Here is a 19,714-nt window from a genome sequence, read left to right as displayed (position 1 = left end):
ATCAGCAGTCAGCTATGAGGTAAGTAAAGGAGGATGAAAGGTAACTTCTGTAGAAAATGCTGTGGAGAATTTCACAGCAGAACATTCCCAGACACTGGTAGATGCTGACAGAGATTAATGCCTGTAGTGTTCTTGCTTGTTAGACTGTTGGAAAGGAGAAGGCCCAAATCACTTTTGATTTCTTTTGCCCAAGGACCCACTGTGAAGAAACATGTAGTTTTAGAATCTAACTCTCCTCTTTCCTTTTTCTTCTTTTTTCTTGTTTTTGGCTCAGCTCATCATCTGGTCCCTCGGCCTCCAGGGCCTCCTCCAGGCGCCAATGAGGAAATCCCCGATGATTTCGACTGGGACTTAATCACCTAGCGAGTTACAGACTTGATAGCCCGTCCTTTTTGAAGGACGTGGGAGGGGAGGGGGACATGGGGTCAATGGTGTCAGCACCACCCTCCCCAGCCTCCCTGCCTTGCCTGTATATAGATATATATTCTCTATCTCCGCCAGAGAAGCCACCGCAAGATGCTGCCGAAGATAATCCTTCCTTGCGTCCTGTTTTATCTTCTTTTCTTCTTTTGTTTATTATTATTATTGTTATTGTTATTATTACCAATAATTGAGCACAGCCCTCCCCCTCCTCCGGTGGCCTCAGACGCATCGGATCGGCTCTTTCGTGTTGCGCAGTGCCCTGTGGAGGGCGGGAAGATGGGTCCTTGGTGCCATGAAAAGACCTTGGAAGGCTGAATCCTCGAGTGCATCTTTCTCTGCCTCCGTTATTTTGCGTTTAACAATCCCTCTTTCCCTTCAAGGTGGCCGGTGAATCTGTCGTATTGGCTACTGGAGTGAGAGAGCCTAGTGGACCCTGGGAGCCTGTAGTTATGTTGTTTCGTAAATGTTGTAAAGGTCAGGGGGCTGAAGGGACACTGGAGGGGTGATCTTAGCTCTGTGAACTTTGTTGCACCAGCAGGAACAGAAAGAAAATAAGTGGTGTTCCTAAGTACAAAGAGAGGGTAATCCCTGAGGTAGGGAGAGCTGAGCTGAGCTGGGAGGGCAGACCTGAGTTTGGAGAAAGGAGAATGTAGCAGATATGGTGTTTCAGCAGAGAAGTTGGGTTTCAGAATGTGGTCCCATCTGTGAAGACTGAGAGGTTTTGAGGGAATCCTGACCCATTTCCTACACTGCCTTTTGCAGTCTCTAGGTGAAGCCTACATACCCATCAGGTAAAAGAAGCAGTCAGGGGTGTCACATGTGATTCAGTAAATTCTGTTCCCCAGAGCTTTTCATTTCACCCCACACCCTTTCAAGCCCTTTTTCAAAATATGTAGTGAGGCTCTCCCTTTTATATGCAAATTTGGAAGTTTTCTCTCATCAGTATTTGTCCAATTGTTATTTGATCCTCCACCCCTCATATTTCTTTGGAGGCTGTCCTTGCCTGTGGCTGAGAGTGCCTGCAACAGGAGTCTGGCTGTGTAGGTGCACATCCTCCATCAGTGGTTCCCACTTGGTGAATGGGCTTGTGGTGGGCAGAGTGGGGCTGAACTGGGGGGCTGCTGGCCAAGGGCTGAACCCTCTGGTCAGGGACTGAGAGGGCCCTGCAAGCAGTTTTTGTAAGAGGGGCATTAGGGGAGAGAGGGTGAAGCAGGGCAGGGTTTTGAACTGACCAACCAAAGAGTGTAGTATGAAAGGGAGGAAGGTGTCTTGGACCCCTTGCAGTTCAGCGGGGCAGATGATGTAACCTAGTGTAAATCCTGAAGGATGAGCTTTGTCAGCATGTGCAAATCAGGAAGGTGGGAAAGATGCAGGAATGGGAGTGAGCATTTAGGTGCTTCCTCCCCAAAGTTGTGGCCTGTGTTCCCCTTCTTTTCTCGTGTGGCTCCGTTCTGTCAAACCTCTTGTTTCTTCTTAATATTTTATAAAGCCTCCCCCCAGCCCTTATTCCCTGTTTACCAGTGAAGGGAACAAATGTGGAAATAGACTATCATGGCTTCTTGACAGACCTGGAGCACAGGAGTAAAGTAAACCTCTCTTCTGACTGCAGGAAGGTGGGGAACTAGCACTGCTTTTTAAATTTGCTGTAGGGATAAACCAATTGGAAATTGGATTGTTGTCAGGGAAGCAGGGTCTCATTACATTGGAAGGGGGGAACAGCACTTTTCTTTTTTTCTTTTTTTTTTTTTTCCTTTTTTTGGGATTTTTTGTTGTTTTTTTTTTTGTTTTGGATTTTTTTTGTTTTGTTTAAGTGTGAGTTTGGGGGGGAGTTCGTCATTGAGCATTTCCAAGAGAAATGAGGAATCCCAGACAGCTTCAACATGGAGTCAGCTGTTATCTCTGCTGCCTCAGGATGGGAATGATACAGCTTTGGAAGCATGTGTGATAGGTTTCTGTGGAAAGTGGCACCGGCGACAATGAGAGAACTTATGGCAGGTGCCAGTTAGTGTTTTGCAGTGGACATTACTGAGAGCCGGCCCTGTGGAAGTCTGAAAACACCACCGGAAGCAAACCAAACCAAGATGGCTCCTTCTGCGTATCCAAGTGCTCCTCATTTGCATATTTGCCTCATTTGCGTATTAAGTTGTGCCTCATTTGCATATGTAAATACATGCCGGTCAGTGTGCAAATTAGCCTCGTTCCTCTGCCCCTGAAATCAATGTGTGTTGTTAGTGCGTGGTAAGACATCGATGGGTGGGTGTGGAGCTCTGCGGGTGCGCTGGCAGCGGCCTGCAGGCAGGGCAGGGGGGCCAGCCTGGCCCATAGAGGGGTCGTGCAGGCCCCTCCAGCCCAATGTGGCCCCCAGTGCTTTGTGTCAGTGGTCAGGGAGAGAGGGGCGTGGTCTCACGAGTTTATTTTTGTGCATGCTTTCTTAATAAAAAGAAAAAGTGAATGTTTATGGTTTAACTGTTTTGGTGCCAGTATTGATTTTTTTCTTTCAGCGGCGCCTGTCAGGATGGCTTGGTTCCCACCTTAGAATTTGGGTGTGGACGTGGCTAAATTGATGTTCTTGAGATGGAGACTTTTTAGGATTTTAAGAGCTGAGGGTTCTCCCAGCTGGCTGTTCTCAGGGCGGTGAGATCTGGAAATCTTTCCATTCATGCTCACCAGAAACGCAGAGTGAAAACTCTACCAATGCTTAGTGTCTATTTGTCTTACTGTTTGTTGGCCTTTCTCTTTTAAGGAAGAACTAACACAGAAAAGCAGATTTTTAAACTGCTTCTGTAGAGTACCTAGTAAATGTATTTCTGCTTTTTAGGAGCAGGAAACATTGAACCTTGGGAACACCCCAAATAGCCTGACTGGATGAAACTTTTTCTCCACTGGAAGGACATAAGAAACACATTTCTCTTTTAAGGAGAGCTTGACATGACTGAGCCACAACATGGTCATTCTCTACCATCTTGGGGTCAGATTGGAGGTTATCACTTCTCAGTTTCAGGGTTTTGCCAAATGGCTGATAGTAGTCCAGCAGTCACCTAATCTGGGTCATCAGTGACTGCAGCTGCTCAAATTCTGCTCATGTGCCATCTCAGAATACAGTAGGTACATTTGGATAATCTCAAACTGCTTCCTGAAAGGAATATTTGGGACTCTGGTTGTGCAGGGAGTGTTGGGGAGACAGCAAGTGTGCACATGCTACTGAACATAGGTACAGCATGTGCATTGACCAGTTACTACCATACAGTGATGTATGTGCCAGGACAAACAAATAGATCGGGTATCTGCCAGGGCACAAAAATCAGTTCCATGCAGCTGACTGGGGCAAGTGCTGTTCTAGTGCCTTGCTGTAAGGAAATGTAGTAGTACTCTAGGGAATCTCTAGATATTCCTACACACCTCAGACCCCTAGTAGAGTCAGAGGAGTGATGTGATGACCTTCTCAGGACCAATATCCCAGGTAGTTTTATCTGCACTTTTATCAGACACAGGAGATGTAGAACACAGACAAATATATGCAAATAAAATAACATTCTTATCTCAACTGAGAGGTTCAACTACATGATTCCCACCACAAATCTGTAGCCAGACCTGCTTTCTTAAAATAGTCTGTGTAGGTTAAAATACTGTGTCTTCTGCTTCACCAGTCATCCCTCAGATTATTGCTCTTGGTGCTTCCAACTTCCCATCTCTCTAGTGTAGGATATAAAGGGGGTTGTTTATCTGTCATGAGCTGAATGCTTGCAGTGTCCTGGGTTGGAGCTGCAGATTAATCAAACGTATTGGAGCAAAACCACCTGCTAAGCGGAGAGTGATTGATGTGCAGTGCTATAGCTTGTTCCTTCTCCAGTGGTGATAGGAAGTCCTGCATTACAAGGTGCTGCTCAGGTTCTTGTCTGCTGAAGTCTGGCTTCTGTGAAGGGTTGAAGATGTGTGTTCCTCACTAAAGGCACTTTCCAAGATTCTTTGCACCGATTGCCGCACCTTTGCCCTGAAGTCCTGTCCCACAAAAACATAAAGCAGGGGGTTGATGCAGCTGTTGGCATATGCAAGGGCTGTAGAGAGGTGGTCCCACAGGATCAGTGACTCCATCAGCCTTGTTCAAAGGCCAGGGACAACGGAGAGCATCCCAACTACATGGTATGGAGCCCAGCAAATGAAGAATGCAGCTACCACACACACAATTGTTCGCAGTGTCCTGTTGCGTGACTTGTGAAACTGGTTTGCGTGTGTTCTGAAAACAATGAGGGCGTAGCAAACTGCCATTATGCCAAAGGGCAGCAAAAAGCCAAACACAGCCCTAATGATGTTTATTACTGCTGAGGCATGGGGTACAGAATCATTGCCTTCATTGATGTCTCCCCACAAGTCACTACCATTGTAGGTTGAGTAGTCCCATAACTCATTTACAGATACATTTACAGGATCATCTATGTAATCATCAACTCCAGAATTGTACCCACACTCTGTTTTGCCTTCGTAAGTGCTTGTCTCACGGTAGTAGAAGACAGGGCAGCAGAAAATGAAGGCCAGCATCCAAATGCCACTGCATATGAGCGATATAAATTTCACTGTTCGGTGGTTCTGACACCAGACAGGTTTCATCACCAGGAGGCACCGATCAATGCTGATGGCCACGAGTAGGAAGACACTAGCAAACATGGTGAAGATTATGACTGATGGAATGACTTTGCAGAGGAACCAGCCATAGGGCCAGTGTTCATGAAGGGCCAGGTGAACACTGAAAAATGGCAAGGACAAGCAGCACATGATGTCAGCCACAGCAAGGTTTAGGAACCAGACAGTGTTCACAGACCTTTTCATTTTCAGACCAGCTACCCAGATCACCAACCCATTGCCTGGGATACCTATGATGAAAACGATGGTGAAGACAGCAATGGAGACAATTGATTCTGATGCATAATACACAGCAGCCTGTTCCTGTGAACTGCTATTGCCCAGGGCTTGAGGCATTCTGCAGCTGTAAAACAGAAGGGAAATTAGTAGCAATTCACATCCTTGGTTCTCGTTAGCCACGCCAGCGCAGGGCGGGGCTTTGCTCCGGCGAGCGGAGGGGAGATTAAAAGAGGGTTCTGGGGAGCGCGGAGAACGGGAGCGGGCCAACGGGGGCATGGCACGGCCGTTCGTGCAGGCAGGGTCGCAGGCTTCCTCCTGCTAGTGCGGTTTTTAGTTTGTTGCTTGTTTTGTTTTTGTTGGTTGGTTGGTTAGGTTTTGTTTTGTTTTTTGTGGAGTGTTTGAGCCTATCAGTGGCTCCAGAGGCCGCTGCAAAAGAAGCCTGCCTGCAGTGTAAATAGGTGAACGACCTCCTTTCGCTGGTGGCCGAGCTTAGGGAGGAAGTAGAAAGGATAAGGAGTATTAGGGAAAATGAAAGGGAAATGGATTGGAGGAGTTCCGGCGTTCCATCCTTGAGGGAGGCCCACCGGGAGTCAGAGGACTCCCATGCCTCCCACTGTCAGGTGACAGGAGGACACCTGGTGGATGAAGGGGAGTGGAAATGGGCTCCTACTTGGAGAGGTAATAATAAAAATTCCTCCCAACCCCTATCCCTTAGGCAGGTGCCACTTCAGAATCAATATGAGGCCCTGGATCTAGAGGGTCAGCCAGAGGATGTAGAAGAAAATTATCTGCCCAGTGAGCCTTCCCATTGCACGTCATCTGTGAGTGATCACCACCTCTAACATCAAAAAGAAAAGAAGGGTAGTTGTAGTGGGTGACTCCCTTCTGAGGGGAACAGAGAGCCCCCTGTGCTGGCCAGACGCATCCCTCAGGGAGATCTGCTGCCTTCCTAGCGCATGGGTATGGCACATTACTGAGAGACTTCCTGGGCTGATTTGGCCCTCTCATTATTACCTGCAGAAAGGATCGTATGTGGCCCGAAGTTTAGAGTCTGACTAGCTGAGGGCGAAAGGCTGACGCTCCTCTGCAATTCCTGGCCAGCACCCTTCGGAGCCTGATGGCCTCGGGCTGTGCTGGCTGCGGACTGGCGTACCTCGCTGGTATATGAGAGGAACGGAACTGACCATTTCCCGGGGGTTAAACATCGGTTTATTGACGGTGATGCCGCATCCAAACACCGGGAAACCATCCGGGAAAAAGTTTTTTTCATAGGGGGTGCAAACAGGATTATAAAGCAAGGGGGTGGGTACAGACAGAGCCAATCAGGAAAGGTGAGGGGATGAACTTCACAGAACTGACACTCCATGGAGACCAATAATCAAAAGGTAAAGGAGGTGTCCTGGGGCCCCAGCCAACTACCATCTCTAGAGAGGAGAAGGTTCTCGAAACCTGGGAGGAGGAAGGGAGTGATTGACTGGACAGGGAGGAAACAACTTTCACTTATAAGGGAAACCAAGGGGAGAAGCAATTACATATCGGCAACTATGAATAGCAGTTGCTATAGCAACTTAGCTGACAGGCTAGCAGTGGCGGGAAGAACTGGGGGAACGAAACCATTTTACACATAATAGGGGAGAACAATACATAAATTGGGGGAATAACACAAGAAACTTAGCAACACACTACCACAATTACCCACTGCTGATACTCCAAGCTGACAGTGATGAGATTGAAAAGACAAATGTCAGAGCAATTAAAAGAGACTTTAGGGCACTGGGTCAAGTGGTTGTTGATAGGGCAGGAGGACAGGTCCTTTTGGTGGCAGAGAAAAACGTTGAAAGGAATGAATAGGAGAGCTCACACTATCAACAAGGGGTTCAAGGGTTGGTGTCATCAGCAGAATTTTGGGTTCTTTGATCATGGGGCAACTTTTATGGCACCTGGCCTGCTGGAACTGGATGGGCTCCATCTCTCTGTTTTGGGAAGAAGGATTTTAGCTCATGAACTGGTGGAACTCATTGCAAGGGCTTTAAACTAGGTTTGAAGGGGGAAGGGGATGCAGCTGGGCTCTCTGGAAGCAGGCCCAAGGGTGGTAAGCCTGAGTTAGGAGCAAAATCAGCAGCCCAGCTGAGGTGCACACTACAGGGGTAACAAACAAAAAGAGCTGGAGGCCATGGTGCAGCAGCAAAGCTGTGATGTAATTGCCATCATAGAAACATGGTGGGATGACTCACATGGCTAGGGCACTGCACTGGATGGCTACAAGCTCTTCAGGAGAGATGGGAAAGGGAGAAGAGGTGGAGGGCCAGCCCTTTATCTTAGGGAGGCTTTTGATGCCATGGGTATTGAAACTAGTGACAATGAAGTTGAGTCCCTATGGGTGAGAATTAGGGGGAAGACCAACAAGGCTGGCATCCTACTGGGAGTCTGTTATTGTCCATCCAGCCAGGAAGAAGAAGTGGACAACTTATTCTATAAGCGGCTGGAGAATGTTTCAGGATCACTGGCCCTTGTTCTTGTAGGTGACTTTAACCTACCAGACATCTGCTGGGAACTTAACACAGCAGAAAAGAGGCAGTTCAGGAAATTCTTAGAGTGTGTGGAGGAAAACTTTGTGTGGCAGCTGCTGAGTGAGCCCACCAGGAGAGGGGCTATGTTAGACCTGTTGTTTGCAAATAGAGATGGGCTGGTGGGAGATGTGGTGGTTGGAGGCTGCTTGGGGGATAGTGATCATGAAATTATAGAGCTCTCCATATTTGGTGAAATGAGGAGGAACATCTATAAGACTCTTGCATTGGACTTCCAGAGGGCAGACTTTGGCCTATTTAGGAGATTTATTAAGAGTTCCTTGGGAAGCAGCCCTTAAAAACAAAAGAGTTCTGGAAAGGTGGGCCGGCTTCAAAACAGAGATCTTGAGGGCACAGCAACAGACATCTTTTTGCCCCTGTGTGGTAAAAGATGAGTCAACAAGGCAAATGTCCAGCCTGGATGGGCAATGAGGTTTTAAAGGAAGTTAGGAATAAAAAGGAAGGTCATTCTTCCCCTGTGGGATCTCAGCACCTCAGGACTGAGGTGCCGAGTCACCGAGACCACCCTTGGGGGGCTCGGGAGTCCTGGAATGTTGCCAGAAGTGTCTGGTGGCTGGACTTTGATCCTACACGGGAGACGACACTTGTATGAGGATAGGAGGACTTCACCGGGGTGAATGGTGAAGGGATTAGTTAATTAGAGGGTGAGACACAGGGTTTAGGATTTCTGTACAGGGGGGTTTAGAGAAGTAAGATGGAGGAATTGGGGCGTGTCCTGTCCTTCTTCTTCTTCTTCTTCTCCTCCATCTTCTGTGGTGATGGTGGCACTTTGGGATTGGTCATTACTGAAAGTGCACCGGACAATAAGAATAAAAAGGATTGGGGAAAAATGATAAATATTGTACACGTAACTATGGGTATAAAGATAGGTGACTGTCCGGAGGGCAGACAGAGTGTGCTCATGGCTGGCTGCTGAGCAGACCTCTGTTGGGCCGAAAGAAAATCTTTTAGATAAACATTTAATAAACATAAAGACCGAAAGAAGAACTGAAGCCTCTTCTCGTCCTTTGATACACGGGCTGCCCCAAGGCCACTCCGGGCCTTTCCAGGCCCTTCAAACAGCCGAAAACCAGACATTCCCCTGTACTTGGCACTGGTGAGGCCACAGCTTGAGTGCTGTGTCCAGTTCTGGGCCTCTCAGTTTGGGAAGGACATTGAGACGCTTGAGTGTGTCCAGAGGAGGGCAACAAGGCTGGTGAGGGGCTTGGAATACAAGTCCTGTGAGGAACAACTGAGGGAGCTGGGGGTGTTTAGCCTGGAGAAAAGGAGACTCAGGGGTGACCTTATCACTCCCTACAACTTCTGAAAGGTGGCTGTAGTCAGGTGGGGTTGGTTTCTTTCACCAGGCAGCGACTGACACAACGAGAGGACACAGGCTTAAGCAGTGTCAAGGGAAATACAGGTTGGATATTAGGAAAAGGTTTTTTTATGGAAAGAGTGATAAAGTTCTGGAATGGTCTGCCCAGGGAGGTGGTGGAGTCACCATCCCTGGATGTGTTTAAAAAAGACTGTATATGGCACTTGATGCCATGGTTGAGTTGAGGTGTTAGGGCATGGGTTGGACTTGATCTTGAAGATCTCTTCCAACCTAGTGATTCTGTGATCCTCCTCCCCAGATTCTTCTCCTAACCTTTACTGAAGCATCCCTGAGTCAGGTGACAGTACAGAGCTGTCAGGATACAAAGGCCTTGGCCTACACAAATTTGTTACTAGTATACCTGTTGTACACTGTCATCATTTTCATAGTGGCTAAACCTGTAAGTAAGCTTGCTATTTAAACAGGGGGCTCTATACAGTTATGTTCTCCTGTCTCTATCATCCCTTTGATTTCCATCTGGTTCTCCTTAGTCTCCAAAGCGGAGCTCTCTATTCAGATGGCCATGCTGTCCCCAGGTATGTTTCCTGGTTGACTTCCTGCTTCAGAAAGGCAAATCAGCATTTTTAGTTCCTCTTTCCTTTAAAATGAGCAATTTCTTCTGGCATAACTGGTGAAGTACATTTCAGTTAAGAAAACAATGTCTATGTTTCTGAAATAACCCTGCTTCACTTTCTGAACATTACAAATAGAACAGACATGACATAAATTCTGTTGGCTAAGTGGTATTTTAGGGAAGTGCCAGTGACCACTTCCTTTTCTTACACATGTGTTCCAAGCTGTCTGCTGGTTCCTTGGAAAGCTTTTCTTGACCAGGAGAAAGGCAAGACATTAATGGTTTAAGATTCTATGAAAGACAAGAAATGAATCTTTAAGAAGGACAGATATTTACTTGTAGAAATGAAAATACAGAGTACTGTTCTTCAGCCATTTTGGATATGAGCTGTCTTACTGCAAGACAAGGAGGCTGACCTACAGCATACTTAAGCGACATTTTAAACTATGACCATAGTAGAGGAAAAATGTTAATTGCTCAGTTATCCTGGACTTAGTAAATCTAGAGAGGAGAAGAAAACCAGCAAAGCTAAGATAGAATTGAGGAAAAAAAAACCCTTGATCTTCATACTTTAGGCATTAATAGAATTGTCTATAAAATTCCTGTTAACTAAACCCTTGCTGAATTGATGAAGTCAGTTGTATTACTGAAAGGTCCCAAAAAGTGTTACCAAAATGCAAGGAAACTGAATAGGGAAGAGGTAAATACAGCCTGCAGAAGCAACTGAGAAGACATAAATAAGACAACTGGCCCTTTTTTAACCTATTATGCCAGTACTTAAATACCAGCCAGAGATTGTTGTATGCAGGACTAAATATGAATATTATTTAAAAAAAAATCAAATCATCAATCTCACTCTTGCACAACATGCAGTCTGAAAGTGGAGTGATGCATCAGTGTTCAAACTGCTTCACTAAGAAGAAAATGAGATAAAAAATTGTAACAAACATCGTCATTTATCAGATTTTGGTAATATCTGCTAAGAGACTTGTAAGTGAGGGCGATCTGCAAGGAAAGCTATGAAAAACATTACTGGAAGGCTTAACTTAAAGCTGGAGGCTTAATTTAAAATTCTCCCAAGTTTGTTTCATTTCCTGTGGTCTCGCTGGTCCATGTAGAAGCAACTTTTAGAGGGACAACTGGCGAACAGCACCGCAAGAGTTGAACCCTGCTGCCTCCCCAGACAGCTACAGAAAATGGTATGAAGAAGACAGGGAAACAAGGAATGCTGAAAATAGTAATGCAAATCCTACTCCAAAGTAAACTGATGAATCAATTAGAAGATACTGCCCACACTATATTTTGCAGAGTGCTAAAAGGGCTGCAATGTGGTTTGAAAATGGAAAGGGAACTGGAGGAGGGAGAGCGGTTTTCAGGAGTAAAGTAAAGAATAATAAATGGCAAGTAGATAAGGAAAGCAAAATTCTCCAGTTTATGATACCTACCTGAGTGAAGCAGTTATTTCAGTGTGTTGGAGCAAGTACCATCAGTCCTGTCTCTGAAGTGACTGAAGAAACTCTCACATGACATTTTAGGAACTGCATTTTTTTTCCTGCATGCATCCTGTATGTGCCAAGTGTGTTCTTTCACCCTGATAAAATGACTCATTTGAATGTAATTTTGAGATCTGGATATCATCTGCTCATAAAATAAACAGTCAAACCACAGGAAGTTTCTCAAAACTGTCAAAACAAATAGTGCTCAAAATAAATATTAATAGATTTATAATCACAAACATATACTTTACTATATTCAGTAATATAGTAAAGACAACTGAATGACATCACCTGTTGACACAGTGTGACCTTTGCTGGAAGTAATTCTAAGTCCAAACCCTGCCATGTTGCTGTGAAATGTCTGATCTGTTATTGTCTTGTAGCCACTTCTATATCTTACAGGTCAGCACGTTCACCTAGCTAATCTCATTTCTAGGATTCTTCCCAATCCAGATCAGCCTCTGTCCCAGCTTGAGACAGTTCGCTTCATCAAATACAGAGCACTGTACTCATCAAACCATGACTAGTCATGACAAAAGGATTTTATCCTGCCTTTTACTTTTTAGGGTATTAAAAGTCTATTTTTTAAAAAGGAACTTGACAAAGAGTTAGAAACTTAACTTAAATGGTGATTTGCACAAAATGTGGCAAGACAATAAAAATGGAAGACTTCCAGGGCAAGGCATTTCTAAATGTTTAACAAGGGGGTTTCCCCTCGCCCTTCACAATTTGGGAAATCAAGACTGCTTAACAGAAATGAAAAAGCCCAGACATACAAGAATCAGCCTCAGTATTTTGGTTTTGGTCTGGAAAATGAACTGTGACAGAGCAGACTTCTGCTCCTGAGCGTGTCTGTGAAAGACACAGATGCTGCCTCCAACACAAAATCAGAGAAAGGAAGACAGGCCAAGGCTGAGCTGTACCCACAAAGATAGACAGACAGGCTGTCAGCAGCCTGCCAGGAAAATTCCTGTAGCTTCATCTCATTCTCGGCTGCCATCCTGCCAGGGGGACTCCTCGGGCGCAGACAGGCAGTGCTGATGGGAGCTTACTGCTATGGGCTCCTCTTGGCTGAGGGACACAGAGCAGGGTCACCACCATGGGACCTGCCAGTCAAGCCCTGCCTTGCTGGAAGGTCCTTAACCAGTTCTGTCCTCCAGGTTAAATGTTCTGTTTCAAGATTTCAACCTCTCTGATGAATCCTTAAAAAAAAAAAGTAATAAATAAATAAAAAATTAAACTTTGGTGGTTATTGGCAATGCTTTGTATATTTTTTGGTCCAGAGATGCTTGTTTGAACCAAGCTGAAGAATGTTATGTTCTCTGCTCAATGGAATTGAATGGGAGATGTATTCCTGGCATTCTGGTGCTGCTTGTGAGTCTTTGCTCACATGCCTTATAATAGTTGGCCCTTTGCCACTCCCTCATCCAAGACGCTCTCCTCCTGGAGGGACCGTAGGAGGGCTGTGGCACGCTGAATGACAGCACTGTGAAGAGGGAGGTGAAACTTAATGCTGCTAATTGTGAATCACTGAACTTGGAAAAGCAGCCCTAACTATGCACACGGAGATGTGTACTCCCAGTAAGTTATTAGTGCTCAATGAAAAAATTTAGCAGTCACGGCAGGAAGTTCTAATGAAAAATTAAGTCAATGAGCAACTCTATCCAAAAGGTAAATGTAAGTTTCTTCTTGATTTCTGAATGCTGTACTGGTCCTTGATCTTAAGAAGTTCTAGAACAAGAAAAAACATAAAGAATAGTGACTAGACAGCCATGACTGGGAATGGCTCTGTCTGCATTAACTAATGCTATTTCCCTACTGGGAAAATAAGCAAATAAACAAACAAAACAACCCTCCAAAATAAAAACAAACACACACCCCCAAAACCAAACAAAAAACCCCAAAACCCCAAACAAAAAACCCAAAACAAAAAGAAAAAACCAACAAAACCAACAAAAAGCCCCCAAAAGCACAAAAACCCAAACAAAACCCAAAAAAGCGAACCAAAACAAACAAAAAATCAAACCAAAACCTCAAACCTAGTGATGTTTCAGTGGTTATTTTTGCCTCAACACCTCCAGGGATGATGACTCCACCATCCCCCTAGGCAGCCCGTTCCAATGCTTGACATGGAATGCTCAGACATGGCTTTATGTAATTTTTAAACTTCTCTTATGCCTTTTCTTCCACTTTTCAGAGTAAACACTGGTACTTTTTGAGACTTAGTCACGGGATGCTGCACAGCGCTAAATTTCAATACCAGTCTCCTCTGAGAAGCCACCATTAAAAGAGCGGTTTAAATGCTGCCAGCCTCATCATTATTGACAAATAAACTAGTATCTACACCCTTTTTGGGGGAAGACCCACTCCTGAAACTAAGCTTTGCGCAGCTGCCATTTCCATCACTTCCAGCAGCAAACCCTGTCGTGCTCTGCGCCGCATTTCCATTTTGGCTTGCTCTTTTACCAAAAAGCCACCTAATCCCCGCAGCACAGAAAGAACATTGGCACTGAATCCCTCAGAGCGGCAAGGAGCAGCCCCGGGGGATGCAGACGAGCAGGTCGATACCGTGTGGCGGCACAACCAGCCGCGCTACCCCCGCCACCCCGCCCGGCCCTTCCTTCCCGCTGCCCGGCACTCCAGGGCATGGCGCCCCAAACAAACATGGCCGCGCCAGCCCCGCCGCGGCACCTGCCAGGCCCCAAGATGGCGCCGGCCGCCGCTGCTGTGTCAGGGGCGGCTCCAAGATGGCGCCCTCTCGCCCCCCTGCCAGCACCCAAGATGGCTCCATCCGCTTCACCGACGTGGCCCGCGTCTGGCGCGGCCGCGCCGGCGCCCCCAGGCGGTGTCTGCCCTCATCAAAGATGGCGGTGGGCAGCGCCGCTGGTCACTAGGCTCCCGCCGCTCGCTCCTCGCCGGGCTCCGCGGCCGACATGGCGGCGTCCGAGCTGGAGTACGAGTCCGTTCTCTGCGTGAAGCCCGATGTCAACGTCTACCGCATCCCGCCGCGCACCTCCAACCGCGGCTACAGGTGAGGGAGCGTGCGGCGCCCGCGATCGCCCCGGCGCGGCCCGGCTTGCCTCGGGCCCTGCCCGCAGGGCGGCCGGGGGCTGGACTGTGCCCGTGGCCCGGCCTCGTCCCTTGGGAAAGCCGCGTCCTGTGGCCGCGAGCGGGTCTGGCCGTCCCCTGAGCCCCCTCCTGCCGAGCTCCGGAGGAGCCGCCGGCTGGAATTGCCGCTTGTGGCAGGTGGTGAGCGCCTGAAGGCAGGGGAGCTTCCGCACCGCGCTGTGCGGGAGCAGGGGCTGCTCTGTTCATCAGCGGCAGGAGGCGAGGGGCAGCCTGCTGTTCCCGGCAGAGCTCACGGCTGCTCCCGGTTTGCTCCCGGGATCCCTGGGATGGGACTGATGTGCTGTAACGGCACGTTGGATTTGGCCTGGTGGCTCTAGCAGTGGCTGGGAGGAAAGCAGGAGTAATTCGGGGTGATTTTTAAGAAGAGGCTGCAGAACCAGCAGTTAGAAATGCCTTCTCTGGTCAGGCAGAAGCAGCAGAGTGTGAGTTTGTAAGATGTGCCCACAGGCCTGCTGGAGGAGCGGGTTTGTGAACTCCCTGAACCTGACAGACTGTAGGCGGATGTTGTGCCTGGCCAAGGATGTTTATTTCCAGTTATAAAATCCGGTAGATTTTACAGCACCAAGGCTGCCAGAGTTCAGGAAGCGTTTGGACAATGCTCTCAGGCGCATGGTGTCATTTTTCGGGTGTCCTGTGCAGAGCCAGGAGCTGGATTCAGTGATCCTCTTGGGTCCCTTCCAACTCACAATATTCTGTGATGCTGTAGGTTGGGTTTTTTCTCACTTTCCTTTTTTTTTTTTTTTTTTTTTTTTCTCCTTCACAAGAGCCTGTGGCAGAGTATGATGGTCAGTCAAAATGTCTGTGTGTGTGTGTTTTGCCTGGTGTAAGTCAGCTGCCTCTAGGCTATGAAGTACTCAGTGTTATTTTACAACCACAGGGTAGAATAATGGAGTGTCTTTTCAGCATGTTATGAATTAATTTTTGGGGTCTTCCCAATGCTCACAAGTCGCTTTTGTGGATTTCCTGTTCAAGTGAGTTTCTGTGCTTCTGTCTCCCCTTTTTTGCAAACTTATAAGGATGAGGAGTTGATGCTCTCTGGACTGTGTCTCTTTCCCTTTGCCCAGAGATGCCAGATGTGTCAGCTGGCAGCAGCAAGAGAGGAGCCGAGAGCCCATGTGTTTTTTGGGGAGGGAAGTGCCGAGACCCCATGTGTTTTTTGGGGAGGGAAATGGCATGAGGCAGCTGCAGGGCTTCAGGGATTGGGGGCAGAGACTTCTGCTGAGGTGGCTGGGCAGAACTGGGGAGGGTGACTGTGGTCAGTGCTCAGCTGCTCTTCCTTTCAGGGCGTCTGACTGGAAACTGGACCATCCCGACTGGACAGGGCGGCTTCGTGTCACCTCCAAAGGCAAAACTGCTTACATAAAACTGGAGGATAAGGTTTCAGGTAAGGGAAAAGCTGTGCCCCCCAAGGCTGTGACTGGGATTGTTGCCCCCAAGCCTGCCCAGAGCTGTGCATGGCAGCCCTGGCCACACTTTAGGAAGGGGTTGCTTTTCTTAACACCTGATTCTTTGTCTGCAGGAGAACTTTTTGCCCAGGCTCCTATAGATCAATACCCTGGCATTGCAGTGGAGACTGTGGCAGATTCCAGCCGCTACTTTGTCATTCGAATTCAGGATGGGACTGGTGAGTTGGGGCCAATGTAAGTGCCAAGTGCTAGGGGTGGAGGAGACCCAGGTGGAGCTGGGAGTGTGCCAGGAGGATGAAAATGGTGTTGGGAATGCTGGAAAGGCCAGGTGGTGTTCCTGGAGGGGTCTGAGGACAGGGTAAGCAGAGGAGGTTCTCTACATTGCACAGAGCCCAGGGGCTGGGCTGGGAAGGAACATTTGGTTTCCAAGCATGGCCTGTAGGAGGAAGGGAGCATCCTGAAGGCTGGGGACAATGAACTGCTGTGAGCTGCTGGCTTCCATCTATCTGCAGGTGTGTCAGAGAGAGTTAGCACAGAGGGGTTTAGGACAAGCAGAGGGATTTGTGGCCCAGTTGCAGGGCACCTCCAGTGACTCCTCCTGTCTCCTTGCTAGGACGAAGTGCTTTTATAGGCATTGGCTTCACAGATCGGGGTGATGCTTTTGACTTCAACGTCTCTTTGCAGGATCACTTCAAGTGAGTTTTGCTTTTCTGGAATGCTATTTTTCCTCTGGCCTGTAGAACATGGTGGGTGGTGGTGCATGTTCATTTAGCACAGGTTTCCTTGGGGTGGCCCTGAAGCCCTGCTCTGGCAAGGGACACTTGTGTGTGCTGCAGGCGGTCATGCAAGCTGACAGCCCCTGCAGGTCAGATCTGTAAGTCTTAAGCTTAGGTCCTGTGATGCTCCAGGTGCAGTGTTAAACAGCTTCATGGGTTTGTGCTGGTCCCAGCTTTGTGCTGTGTGACACCAGGAGTAGGGAGGTAGGTGGTTTGACAAGGCAAAGTAGTTAGGTGGGATGGAGAGAGAAACCACATATTTTTCTAAAACCTTTTTGCCACAGGGTCTCATGTTTTAACCTCTTCTTTTTAGGTGGGTGAAGCAAGAGACTGAAATCTCCAAGGAGTCCCAGGAAGCTGACACACGTCCCAAATTAGACTTAGGGTTTAAGGAAGGGCAGACCATCAAACTAAACATTGGGGTAAGCAGACCAGTTACTCCTGCTTCTTTGTCTGGATGTGCCAATGGAGACTCTTCTTTACACTTCCTTTTTTTTTTTTTTTTTTAATGCAGAACATGACATCAAAGAAAGGAGGAGCAGCCAAGCCCCGTGTGTCTGGATCAGGGGGCCTAAGCCTGCTGCCACCCCCACCAGGAGGCAAAATTGCAGTCCCTCCTATACCTCCCCCTTCCTCCACAGCCATTGCCAACCATGTCACACCACCACCTGTGCAGAAATCCAGTAATGCAAGCAGTGCAGGTAAACCTTAGCACTGAGCCTGCTGGTGTAACACACCAGCAGGTGCTGCTTCAGTAAACTGTGTTCAACCTAGTGCCAGCTGTGCCCTCTGAGACATGGTGTGTCCCAAGGATTTTGGTCTCTTTGGCAGCTCCAGTGTCCCCAGTGCAAGAAGAATGTGGACCTGTACTGGGTCCAGAGGAAGGCCATGGGAATGGTCAGAAGGCTGGACCAACTCTCCTGTGAAGAAAGACTGAGAGGGTTGGAGTTGTTTAGCCTGGAGAGGACACGGCTCTGGGGAGATGTTTCACTGTGTAAAGAGAGCTTGTAAGAAAGATGGAGAAAGACTTCTTACCATGGCTTGGAGTGACAGGGCAAAGGGTAGAGGCTTAAACTGAAAGAGGGTAGATTTAGATTGGATATAAAGAAGAAATTTTTACCATGAGAGTGGTGAAGCCCTGGAACAGGTTGCCCAGAGAAGGAATGGATACTCCTTCATTTGAAGTGTTCAAGACCAGATTGAACAGGACTTTGAGTAACCTGATTTAGTGCAAGATGTCCCTGCTTATGGCATGGCAGTGGGACTAGATGAGATGATCTTTGGAGGTCCCTTCCAATTTAAATCATCATGTGTTACTGTAACAAAGAGGTGCTGCAGTCTTCTGGAGGCTGTGTTTAAAGTGTGACCATGCAGAGGTGTCTGGAGAGCTGATGATCCCTTTGTGAAGGCAGAGACTTCAGCAGTGCTGTCCATGGGTTTGAGTGAGAGTAAACATTAACTTCTGAGTGGGGCTCATGTGTTCCCAGTGTGTGGTTTGTGCCGTTAAGGTGGTGCCTGTTTGGCAGCTGTTGTGATTGCTGAGCTTGGGTTGAGTGAGCCTTTTGTCTGCTGGGAGAGGTAGTAAGTGACAAATGTGTCAGGTGGTGTGCAGAGTGGAGACTGAATAGTTCCTGAAGACAATGTACCCTTGCTGGAGGTACAATGTCAGCTGGAGCTGTGCACATTCAGCAAAAGGAGATGCTGTTATAACAAGCCCCTCAAAAAGTCTGACTTCTGCAGGGAAAGCTGGAGTCCCTTCAAAGATTTTCTGCCCTGCATCCAAAGTTTGTTTGAGGTGACAGTTGAAATACCTGTAGGATTTTCTGGATAAGCTGATGTATTTTTTTTCTCTCTCTCTCTGTCTCTTTTGCCTTAGATATTCTTTTAGATTTAGATGCTCCTGCAGCTGCATCCAAGGCACCAGTATCAGCTACCACAGACCTGTGGGGAGACTTCAGCACTGCATCCAGGTAAACTGTGATGAATAGAACACAAGAAGGGTAGTGTCCTGATGGGTGTGGGAAGAACCAGAATTAATAAGTCTTACTGCATCTGCTCATTTGATTTTCCTTTTTTTGTTTCAGTGCTGTTCCCAATCAGGCTCCTCAGCAGTCCAACTGGGTCCAGTTCTGAATGATCAAAGCAGTGGAATGGGACAAATTGATGACCTAGAGGCACCAAATGGGATCAGAGGGGGCACAAACCTTTCTAGTCTTCAATCAAATTGGGACAATCCTTCATTTTTAGATCAGACCTTCACTTAAACTTAGTATTTTTGATCCCACTGAACCTAAAGAGAACATAGAGACTCCTCCCAAGATGGGCAAGGAGAAGAGAGGTAGCCTTATTGCCTCCATCTACTTGGCCATTACATGGTACATCCTAGCTCTTTTTCCCTGTCTTTCCATACAGGGAAAGGAAGAATCTTGAAGAAAGTGGGTACAGGGGGAGGCTGGGTAGGTGCCTCTGGGTTCCTTGTTCCTTCACATTTTCTCTGGCCAGGCTGTTGCTTTTTGTGGCTGCTTTCAGTAGTGACTGCAGCATGCGGTGCTGAGGACAGCTGCATTTGGCTACACTTGCTAAATGGAACCTCTGAGGAGATAGGTCTTTTCTCAACACAAAACCCTCTTGGATGAATGACATCTGTGGTGAGGAGTGACTCTCCCCATGCACACACTGCTCTTCCATCTTTGGTGCAATTCTTGGTAGTGCTGCATGTCCCTTTGCTCCTGTGGGAGGAGCCATGCAAGTCCTTGAGTAGGCTGCTGCTGTTGCACTGTAGTTCCAGGTGGGCACCCTGTCCCCTTGAGGCTCCTGCTTTCGATTGAAGGTTCACTGGAGGAACTTCTCTTGTTTTAACTCCTTTCTCCCCTGGCAAAGGCCTCACTGTCACTGAGATGTTTTAACTGGAAGTAGCTTTAAGGAAAAAAAAAAAAAGCTTGTTTTTACAATTTGGTAGTTACTTGCACTAGATGACAACCAGGTGATTCCCACCAGTCAGCATTTCATGTTCCTGCATCACTATCCTGAGCCCTGGCCTTGTGTTGTGACTTGGCACTGTGTTTCAAGTATTGCATATCTACAATAAGAATTATGGTGGGACAATAG

At 47.5% G+C, this 19,714-nt stretch overlaps 3 protein-coding genes across 6 annotated transcripts in view; 2 read left to right on the top strand and 1 right to left on the bottom strand.

The window, feature by feature from the left end:
• The window catches only part of FOXJ2 (forkhead box J2), a 31,162-nt gene extending 28,273 nt beyond the window's left edge, over positions 1 to 2,889 (top strand). For all 4 annotated transcript variants that reach the window (XM_074534950.1, XM_074534952.1, XM_005493137.4 and 1 more), the window contains one exon: positions 275 to 2,889. In XM_074534950.1, coding sequence (XP_074391051.1) covers positions 275 to 363 — 89 coding nt within the window. In that variant the 3' untranslated portion in view covers positions 364 to 2,889. The remainder of the gene's footprint in view (positions 1 to 274) is intronic.
• C3AR1 (complement C3a receptor 1) lies at positions 2,446 to 14,161 on the bottom strand. The gene is given in 2 exon segments (XM_005493134.4): positions 2,446 to 5,404; positions 11,245 to 14,161. A coding segment is annotated over 1 exon segment (1,104 nt). The 5' UTR covers positions 5,398 to 5,404; positions 11,245 to 14,161; the 3' UTR covers positions 2,446 to 4,293.
• Positions 14,118 to 19,588, top strand: NECAP1 (NECAP endocytosis associated 1). Its single transcript, XM_005493135.4, has 8 exons — positions 14,118 to 14,326; positions 15,708 to 15,808; positions 15,944 to 16,048; positions 16,444 to 16,525; positions 16,920 to 17,028; positions 17,121 to 17,307; positions 18,483 to 18,576; positions 18,691 to 19,588. The coding sequence occupies exons 1-8, from the start codon at positions 14,229 to 14,231 to the stop codon at positions 18,737 to 18,739; spliced, it is 825 nt and encodes a 274-aa protein (XP_005493192.1). The 5' UTR covers positions 14,118 to 14,228; the 3' UTR covers positions 18,740 to 19,588.
• Positions 19,589 to 19,714: the final 126 nt, after the last annotated feature.

Source organism: Zonotrichia albicollis, chromosome 2 (genome assembly GCF_047830755.1).
Source record: "Zonotrichia albicollis isolate bZonAlb1 chromosome 2, bZonAlb1.hap1, whole genome shotgun sequence".
Taxonomy (NCBI): domain Eukaryota; kingdom Metazoa; phylum Chordata; class Aves; order Passeriformes; family Passerellidae; genus Zonotrichia; species Zonotrichia albicollis.
Note: the sequence above shows the minus strand (reverse complement) of the source record. Positions and strands in the feature narration are given on the sequence as shown.

Coding starts and splice junctions, on each gene's coding strand:
- NECAP1 (XM_005493135.4), top strand. CDS start 14,229: ATGGCGGCGTCCGAGCTGGAGTACGAGTCCGTTCTCTGCGTGAAGCCC. Junction 16,526..16,919: donor TCTTTGCAGGATCACTTCAA/GTGAGTTTTGCT, acceptor TCTTCTTTTTAG/GTGGGTGAAGCAAGAGACTG. Junction 17,308..18,482: donor CAGTAATGCAAGCAGTGCAG/GTAAACCTTAGC, acceptor CTTTTGCCTTAG/ATATTCTTTTAGATTTAGAT.